This window comes from Austrofundulus limnaeus, unplaced genomic scaffold (genome assembly GCF_001266775.1).
Source record: "Austrofundulus limnaeus strain Quisiro unplaced genomic scaffold, Austrofundulus_limnaeus-1.0 Scaffold241, whole genome shotgun sequence".
Taxonomy (NCBI): domain Eukaryota; kingdom Metazoa; phylum Chordata; class Actinopteri; order Cyprinodontiformes; family Rivulidae; genus Austrofundulus; species Austrofundulus limnaeus.
The window spans coordinates 387751-398066 of NW_013952643.1; the positions used below are offsets into that span (position 1 = coordinate 387751).

At 37.2% G+C, this 10316-nt stretch overlaps 1 protein-coding gene across 1 annotated transcript in view; it reads right to left on the reverse strand.

Annotated features, from left to right (window-relative positions):
* Positions 1–4091: 4091 nt before the first annotated feature.
* The window catches only part of adm2a (adrenomedullin 2a), a 15878-nt gene continuing 9653 nt past the window's right edge, over positions 4092–10316 (reverse strand). Inside the window, exon 2 of the mRNA XM_014020111.1 lies at positions 4092–5367. Coding sequence (XP_013875565.1) covers positions 4959–5367 — 409 coding nt within the window. The 3' untranslated portion in view covers positions 4092–4958. The remainder of the gene's footprint in view (positions 5368–10316) is intronic.

Sequence of the window (10316 nt, forward strand, 5' to 3'; positions counted from 1 at the left end):
TAGCAGCAGTAGTAGTAATAATAGTAGCAGTAGTAGTAGTAGTAGTAGTAGTAGTAGTAGTAATAGTCACAGTGATGGTGTTACCAGTGGCATTCCGCCCTCTGAAGACTCTGTTTACACTATTTTTGACCCCTGACCAAAATTTGTCGTTGACCCCTGTTCTAGAGTCCAATGTGAGTCTACCTGTCCAACGAATGAGGTTTGGACCGAACTAGGTCCAATAGGACCATGATCCCAAACTATCAGCTGATCTACAACAGAACGGGTCAAAAACAAAGAATTATGGTTCTGTAATGGTCCAGTCGGAGTCTAGACCAGCGAATTAGAGAARCACTCTATTCTCTGTGCTAAGGAGACTAAGAATTTGTTAAGTTCTCTGTGGCAACGTGGAGGGGTTTTGTTACTGCCAGACTGTCAACTGATCTTTAATATCAGGGTAAAATGTTTCAACTCAGTCAAGGATTAATTATGATTATCAGAACCAGAACTTTAAAGAATGTGACGTTATGTTTTATAGATATGTACTATGCCAAATTAGCTCATTGATCATTAAAACATGAACTTTTCAGTTTTCCCTGTCAGAAAATCATTCCTAATAAAAACAAATGTTAGTGCTGAAGTGATAAGTGACTCATCTTTTTATCCTTTAGGTAAATTTATACCTTGGAGAAAAATGAGTGGTTATGGAGAAGTATGAGTTTATTAATTTTCAGCACTTTATTTATTTATTTATTTATTTATTTGTTTGTTTGTTTATTGTCCTGAATTAGAATTTTATTATACTGCAGTTTAAAACTTGTAACCACATTTTCCAGTTTTGAGTTCAGTAAGTTTTGTGGATGGAAGCTAAATGTCTTGAAGTGCAGAACAGAAGTCCAGGTGTTTTGGGGATTTTGTTTTAATTTTGGGGGAGATATGCCATCTTCCAGATGACTGAAAATCTTCAAAAACTGTAACAAAATTGTAATTATTTTACTGTAAACGTAAAAAGTAATGTATTTTTTTACTATATCACTCATCCATGATACATGACGTACCTAAATAATCACCGTTCAGTTCTGGTCTGGTTAGAATAAATAGAGCACTTGGTGATTTTATCACCGTAGTTGTAATAGGTTGGGTCAGTATTTTGTTCACATTTCTCATATCTTCTGAGGCATGTTTGTTTAGGTAAATAAGTCTGTTTCTATCATACAGTAAACAGATGGTGATAATAATGGTTGGCACCCACATATAAATTCTACAGAGTCACACAAGTAGCTCCTCAAAAGATGGCTGCCAAAAACCTGGCTGAGCGCCATTAGTGGCCATTTCCAATATTTATATTTCACTTTCTCCAGAACATCAGCTGGACAGAAATTCATTGGTAGGACATTCAGAAAGCTGTGCAGAAACATGTCTGCAAACCTTCATAAACTGAAGCAACGTCACAAAGAAGAGTGGGACAAAATTTATCTACAATCAGAAGACAAATGATGTCCTAACTGATAGTTTAACAAGGCAGAACCAGGTCCACTGGACAGGTTTTTCTTTGCTGAATTGTTGTCTTTCATCCAAAAGACTTCTTTGGCCTATACAATTTGTCGTTTATTCAAAAACGACTTCAGTCTTTGTTAAAACGTTTCATCTTTTATTCAAAAAGACTTCAGTTTTTGTATGGTGGAAAGATTTGTATCTATGATGATGTCTTAATGAATTATTTGAACACAAAGGAACTTTATAACTTTGGCCTTGTAACCTCTGACTCTATGAACATTGTATAACGGAACATGACTAAAATTGTTTTTGTTGCTTGAAGCACTTTTGTTTGTGTAATCATCTAGAACGTCTGTTAGGACATGGATCTGCTTTATCATTCTGTGACCTATGTCTGCTATGCAAGTATAAATGACTGAGTGACTGTTAACTCAGGGCTCACTCCTTCAGACTGGGGGTTGGATTCTCTGAGCGCTCAGAAATAATTTGACAAGACTTTATTAACGTTTCATCTTTTTTTCCCAAAAAGTCTTCAGTCTTTATTGAAACATTTTGTCTTTTATCCAAAAATACTTAATCAGTCTTTGTTGTAATGCTTCAACAGTTCAAGGTTTTGGTTATTTTTTTGTTTTGTTTTGTTTTTGAATGAAAGACCAATTGTTTCAAAGAACTTCTTTGTTTAAATTCATCTTCAACAGAAGGACCCATTCAGAGGACCTGATTCAACTTTGTTAGATGTTTTTACCTGGAGTACTGAGAATGCATCAGGTCATTATTGAGAGTAATTACTGAGGTTCAACAAGCAGCTGAATCAGAGCCCAGATGCAGTTTTTCCACACGGTGCTTTGGTTTAATAAATGACATGGTAAATTTATTGTCTTTTTGTAGACATTAAATAAAAGTTTAATACCTGGATCACTTTGATTATGTCTCAATTTGTAAATACCCTTGAAGTGAATTATCATGCATGCATGAACAAACAATTTCAAATCATACGCCACACTCTGTCACTCTTAAGTATACTTCTTTATTTCATAGACTCAAGGACAAACAGTAACATTTTAACTACAGTCAAAAAAAATCCTTTCCTACTGTCTAAAGAAGCACTGGAAAAGATTAGATAAATAATTAGTGACATTCATATAACATAAATATAACTTAAATACTTAAATACATAACTTTTAAATACACTGACATTATATTTTCACAGGTGTGCTCGATGGAGCGCACAAAAACATTCAAACGGAGACAAATTCACAACGACACAACACGTAAAGTTCAAGTTAAGAATCGGTCAATATTCTTGCGTTAAAGTGCGTTCCTGTGACCCTAAAGATCACGTGACTCTTAAGCCTACCGAAAAGCTAAACAAACAGCCTTGAAATGTGTTTTGCAACGAGAGGTACCAGCGTTGGAAAAGGTTTGCCCACGCAACGCCACATGACGCGCTGCTGTTTCAAAAACATACGCGAAAAACAACAAACTGGTAGCACAATGACCTACAGCACAGATCAAACAGAAGATTAGCATCCTGACAAACTAGCAGAACAAACACAAGCTCACACATGCATTGTGTGGGTGGAATAAATTTAAGACATGGAAAGTTGTTTTCTTAGTGTTTCAAATGCACTTTAATGATCCGTGTCGTTACGTTACTGGTCTTTATTACAGCAGAGAGAAAAAAATATTCACCTAAAGCTTCTGAACAGGCTTAAAAACACAAATCTATTGATTAATAAATACCCTAATAATATTAGTCAGAGTAGAAAAGACTAATTCTAGATTAATGACACCAAAGGTACATTAAGACATGCAGATCATATCATTTGGGTCACAAAGTCACTCTGTCAAGTATTGCCAGGTATTTGGTGAGTTTAAATACAACTTCTATGTACCCCCCCCCTCCCCCCGAAAAAAAATGAATATCATTAAAGTGACATTCATGACGATGCAGGTGAATTCTACTTCTATTCAAACAGTTTATGTAGTCAATATTTGTAATTCAAGTTTACACAGAAGTAGATTGAAACAAGCCCCCCCACCCCCCCCCACCCCAAAATAAAATAAAATAAAAAGTACACAAACTCGTCTAAGTCCCACCAAACATTTATAAATCAGACATTTAAATCTTCTTTTTAAGTCATTTAAGTATTTCGGTTTTCAGTTAGTAACAGAAACGTTTGTAGAAATCTGAAAAAACTTGCMTTCCCACAGTTCTAAATCCTCACAGGTGGTCCGACAAAATGAGGAACCAGAACCTCAAAGTGTATTTGTGCCCTGACTCTCGGGTCTTCACAGAATACAACCAAATGTTGGACATCTGGGGTTTTTTTTCTGCCATTCTGTGCTCGTATTTAAAAACAGGCGGTGGTTCATTTAACACAGTCTCACATTTTAAAACCACATGGCTGACAGCACGTTTAATTAAATTAAATAAAAAATGTATTTTACCTGACTTCTTTTTGAATTTGCCAGTATGTAAAGCTTTGAATGTCACCTTAACGATATTCATATTAGGKTTTTTTTCTAATTTATTGTGTATTTATTGTGGAAATAATGCCTTGTTTGTTATCATTTTGTTAAATGAACCTATTTACATGAATAAATGTCAAGCCTGCATGAGTGAGTCTTCACCCACAATACCTTTTACTTCCATTTGTGCTACAGACACTACCACAGCACCTTTGGCATTGAAAATAGCTGGCACTGGTTTTTTTAAACCCGAAGTCCTGACTTGCAGTAACCAATCATGTGAAAAGGGTAATATTTCAGAGTCCAGCAGGAGAAAGTACGAGCAGCGGAGCGATGAAACACCGACCTGTGGCTCCAAGCTTCGGTTTATCAGCAGCAACGAACTGAAGCTGATATTTGAGGCATTCAGTCTGTTTACATTCCTTCCAAATAACTCCAGACTGTCCGTTTGACTGAAACTTAAGGACTATCCCAGGAACGCACACTTGGTATAAAAGGTAACAGGGTTCATTGGATTATTCAAAAGGCATTTATAAATACACTGCTTCTGACAAAGCTCCAGCTCATGCTGCAGCTCGTAATCCACATTAAGAGCTTTATGTGTTTGATCAATGAGCTGAAGGGTAACCAACACTGAAGAGGTCAGTTGGCAAACAGGACGAGGCCACTGGATGGTGTTGTGGACCAAGTCTTCCATTAACAGAACGAAAATGTCCATTTGAGGTATTTTTGCTCCCACTCAAAACCTCAATGTTTTTCAGAAGATACATTTTCACAGGATGGCAGGTCATCTCAGTCTTAGATGTTAAACCTTGATTTGGTCCATTTCTTTAAATTTCAATGTTCAAAATCCATCAGTCGAGCAAAAACTGTGAAGTCAGCACTCACGTAAAACAAGTGAAACWGACTTTTTGAACTGTATCAGTCTTTAAAATAAAAACTACCAGTAATACATTAGGTGATAAATAGTTAAATAGAAACAGACTTGCTTTAGGTGTTTTAAGGTTGTATCATCCATAACTATGGGGGCTTCTTGGGTTAATGGGGGCAGACTCTTCTCTACCAGTCTGACCAATGAGCTGATACAAACGGTGGCTGAGGTTCTGGACTTGGCAGGTACCAAGAACACAACCAACTCTCATCAGCTGGGCATTTTTAGGGTACTGGTGACCTCCTCGTGACGGTGCCTGGCTACGAGATCTCCTCAGCCTTCTTTTGATTTGTGAAGCCTCAGCAGGCTGAGCCCAGGCCAGGCCAGGTACAGCTGCTCTAACTCCAGATGCCGGTGGGTGTCCCAGGAAAGCAGGCAGCCTTTTTGGTAGTTGGCCAGACTCTGAAGATCTGACACTGTTAGTTTGGCCTCCTGGAGGTAAGGACAGCTCTTCTTCCTGGCCAATCATTTTGTTGAGGTGATCCAGTCTAGAAGAAAACAGCAGAAGACGACATTAGTTCACAGCCAAGTTACAACTAGAACATTTCCTTATCTTCAATTCAGTATATTTCTGGTAAACCTTAAATGTAGGCATGAAACTGAACAGTGCTTGCTACCAACACCCACCACAAAGCCACACCCCAACAAAGGTGGACTAAACAGGAACACGTGACCTGCCACACCACAACTATCTGCTCTGGTCCCAAACACAACACCAAGCAAATGTAATGTTAACTGAGGTCTAAAGTCAAACTTTCAAAACCAAGAAAAACCATTTATGAGAAACTGAATTACAAATTCAAATTCRCACTTTACATAGTTACCAAACCTTTCAGCGTTTACCCCACAAAACCATAATGGCAGAGACCTGTGCCCCCAACTATATTTGGTTGGTAAACCATGGTATCAGGTCAAATAAACAAGGGAATAGTAACAATATTCATTATGCTAATTTCATCCATTTTTATGTACACTAACTACACACTTGTGTTGCAACTAAGGCAAAAGAATTCTTTGTAGCCATTTTAAAACGTAATTAATTCTGAAAATCCTTTCAAGACCTACAGTGGGGTCCTGACCCCGACTTTTGGCATTGCTGTTATAAAAAAGKTTCATGTTAAAAGCTCTGCCATTAATTCACCAAATAGTTCAAATTTCTCTCAGGTGGTGGACCAACAGTATTTCCTCAGCTTTTCAGCTTCTGATGCACAAAATTAAAATGAAAGAGACTTGAGACCTTGACTGTTGAAACATACAAACAAAATAACTCATTTATAAAAGAGCCTTATAAATAATTTGCTTTTTATCATTTAAAAAATGAATAACAACTACAAATATTACCATTGTACATTATTTTTGATTCATGTTGACCATGTCAATACTTCACCTTTGGTACTCTGAGACACATTGGGGTTTAGACCCCAATTTCAGGAACCAACAAACCAAATCTACCACTATTGTCTCTATAGCAGCTAATGGAGCCAGGGCCAGTCCTGTTAGGACCATTAGTAATTCATTCARTTCACAATGTGAAGCAGCTCAGATCAAATATTTTTACCTGCTGTGTCCGAACACAGCGTTACCTTCTACATGACCAAACAACATGTTCATCTCTAATTGGTGCTGGACATAAAAGTTGATGGCTTTTTGTTGCCTCACACACTCTGCTTCAGTTACTAGATGAGAGTTGTGCTTTCACAGTTTGCTTTGTCAAAGCCAGCTGGTTCTGAGCAAACAGTATCCTGATCAGACAWGTCTGTGATGTGCAGGTGGGCTTAGGAGAGAACAGGAGAGGTTTTAAATCAAACCAGTGGAGTTGGATGATTACGATTCTTAACATTCACACAGGTTTTCTACAATATCTCTTCTGTCTTTTGGAAATGGGAATTGGCYTTTATCTGACTAACTTTTAACAGATTCTCGGATTGTTTATGTCGACTTTAGTCAGCTGTAAAAATGGGCTTCTTGGAATCGGACTAAATGATCTGTTAAGAAGGTCATGGTTAGTTGTGGTGACTATTKGACAAACATCAGGAACAGACCCACCATCTGGTCATTGTTTGACTAAAACACTTTTTACAACTTGGCCCTGCAGCGCATCATTAAACTGTTTGTGTTTGTMGAACAATGCAGCTTCAATTCCTAAGATATACACTTTCACACCTGCTGGAAAAGGTCTGYATTGTTGGAAAAGAGATTATATTATTATATAACCTCATCAAATAGCTTTGAAATAAAACGTTCAAATAATTGGCTATGCAACATGTACTGTAGGCCTACTTTATTCATTTTGTTATATAGAGCTGAATAGGGTTGGGCATAATCGTATCGTGTGCAATTAATCGTCAGAAAAACATTAATCGATTACTTTTTGGCACTTGACGATTAATTATTAATGATAATAATAATGATTAATTATGATTAATGCCACGAGGCAGAGTCCGCTCGGTGCTCCTCTCTGCTTCAGATATGACGAACGTAAAAAAAAGTTCTGTAATTTATTTATCTATCAACACAATTTATAGTTTGATGTACAGCCTGAAGTCTGTAATTTTGACACAATTTGGAACAGATTTTTACGAAGAGCAAATCTTTCTCACTAAATTGGTCATGTGACTAGGACATAAGGGTGTCCAGGGACTACAGGGGATTAATCGTCAAATTAATCGTTATCAGCTAAATACCACAATTAATCGTGATTAATTTTTTTGCCAATATTGCCCAACCCTAGAGCTGAATTTACTTTAATGTTTATGTTACAAAATAAGTCCATTATAYTAACAATTTAGCTTGAAAACTCACAAAAACGCATGAGAAAAAAATGTTCCTTACTATAACATTTACTGTATGTATGGTTTACGCAAAATTACAGGGATTATTGCAAACAAGTAGTTAGTCTGTCRCAGGTTTTTTTCATAGAAGTTGAGTCCACAAATGGTGAAACACGACTTTGTGGGACATCATGTAACACAATGAGTAAAAGCTCAAGAAATAAGGGAGATCAATGTCAGAGAAACACACGAGAACGCTCAGCCATCTTTGGAGCTTTATGGTTCTTCAGTCACAGTTTGTTTCAGGATTTTTACTGATTTTACCACAACTGWTAGTTGATGACAAACACACAAACCTCTAAAATGTCTAAACATTTTACAACTTTCCACACTGCTAATATTTTTATACAATGTTTAAACTCAGAACCTGGGTAAAAACAACTAAATTTACTTCTATGACTGAAAGGATAACTTCTCTCAGTTGCAGGTTTAGGTTCTGAGTGCCAGACACCATGGCAGATCTAAAAATAAAAACGCTGACTTGACTTACTTTATTATGAGAACTCAGCCTTTACTCATAGTGAGACGCTGAGATGTGAAGGTTTTGATCTAGACAAGCCAACATTTAGTAGACTGAAGTGGACCTGCTGCCCAACAGTAGCAGCATAAATGGTTTCGTAACGCCACACCACAGACTGAGGCAAAAACTATTTTCAGGTCTGGCTCAGTGTGCCATGGTGCCACATCAACAAGCCACACCTGCCTGGAGTTTACAGGAAAACTCTTCACACCGAGCACAGCTGCTGGAAACGGCATCGCCAAGAAAATGGCTTAGCGCAACCAAATTACTGGGAGCACTTTTTTTTCCCTGTAACTACAGAGTCCTGGAAAAATATTCACACCCCTTCAAAATTTTCCACAGTCATGTCAGAGTCTTTCCATTTTCAGATGGTGGATTGAAGGAGCTCTATGAGAAGTTCTAACCTTAGTATTTTTGTACAGTTATCCTCTACTTTCTATGGTCTGTCACAAAAAACACTTTGAAGATGTCTGTGGTTGTTATGTGACAAAATGTGGATAGATTTAAAAGGGATGGCTCCTTCAAGACGCTTACATCAAACTGAACAGATGCTCCATGTTTGCGGAACAAACTCATCCATGTAACTAACATCGAGAAGTTTGGCAGCCTCAGACTGAACTCACCAAGATAACCATCCCTGTACGTCTGAGAACCTTCACCAGCATCTTGGAACTGTAATTATGGTTGGATCCTACAGTCTGAATTATTTTGAGGCTGGATTTAACTTTAACAATCATTTCTGTGAATTATATCCTGACTTGACTCTTTTCTCCAAGACAGCTGTAATCTGTGGTGTTGATGACTCCATGGTCTGGTGGTTTAACTCCAGGAGGTCAAAAGTTTAAAAAAAGAGTGAAGAAGACTCAGGTGTCTTTTCATCYGTTCCACTAATATTGAAATGGACAGAGGCCCCATCATTTTATGCTTTAAAGTTCTGTTTACAATAAAACAGTAATTAAATTAATGAYCACAAACCCTTTCATCCAAACCCTCCCCAAGATCCCTTTGACCCCAATAAATGACAGCAGGGCTCTTCAACTAAATTACTCAGGGGGCCACAGTTCCTCAATGGTGGGGGGATCGCGTTGGAAATAGGAATGCTAGGGGAAACACAGAATTATGTAAAAGAACAGGTATTATTATGTTTTACCTTTTAAATTAAATGTTTATTTGCTGCATTGAGTCAAATTTAAAATTGAAACAATGAAACAAAAAAAATGTTTTTAGTAGGGATGTCCCGATCAGATGYTCAATATCGGTACCAGATCTGACAGAAGTTGCAAAAGAAGAATAGTTTCTAGAGGCAGAAGCTTAAAACAAAAACCATTCCTAAAGCTTTTGGCAATGACTGCAGTCACCCCAATTCTGCATATCATTTTGTTCATGGTAAAATCATCAATTCTCAATGAGATGTGTCGACTGCCTCTAAATAAGACAAACATAGTTTAAGGTTCATATTTTTCTGTTTCACCAGAAGATCCCGAATGGTGCGCTAACAAAATACAAAGCTCATCTTTGCTTTAACCATCAAAATAAAAAAACATAGCATTCATTATTTTCACAAATGTTGTTTTTATAATAAAAAAAACCCAAATATTAGTTTTTTCCCCTTTTGTGCCGCCAGTTCAATAGCCCTGCATTACAGCTTTACTCCATGACCCAACAACAAAATCAGGATCGACAACAGTTAGTTTTAAAATTTTGAGCAAAGCTCTCAGTTTATTTAAGACGAGCAGTGTGAAGGCTAATAACACAGAGCACTCCTCTCCTCTGACTAATTAGCAGAAGATTAAAGACATTTAAGCTTTTAGGTTTCAACCAAGGAGGTTCTATAGAACTGGAGTGTGCAGAAACCAGGTGACCGTGTGATCGGCTGGAGAAGCTAACGGCTAACGCTAAACAGTCAAAACTCTGGATTTCTCATCACTGTACATGTTGACAACAGAGCAGAAAAAACAGACGGACGATGTAGAAATCATTAAAAACTATTAATAATAATACTAACCTAATTATTATTAATGTTTTACAGTTTATATAAGCTATCTACTGTTTTAAATAATGTCAGAAAAGCTGTTTGTGTTATGGG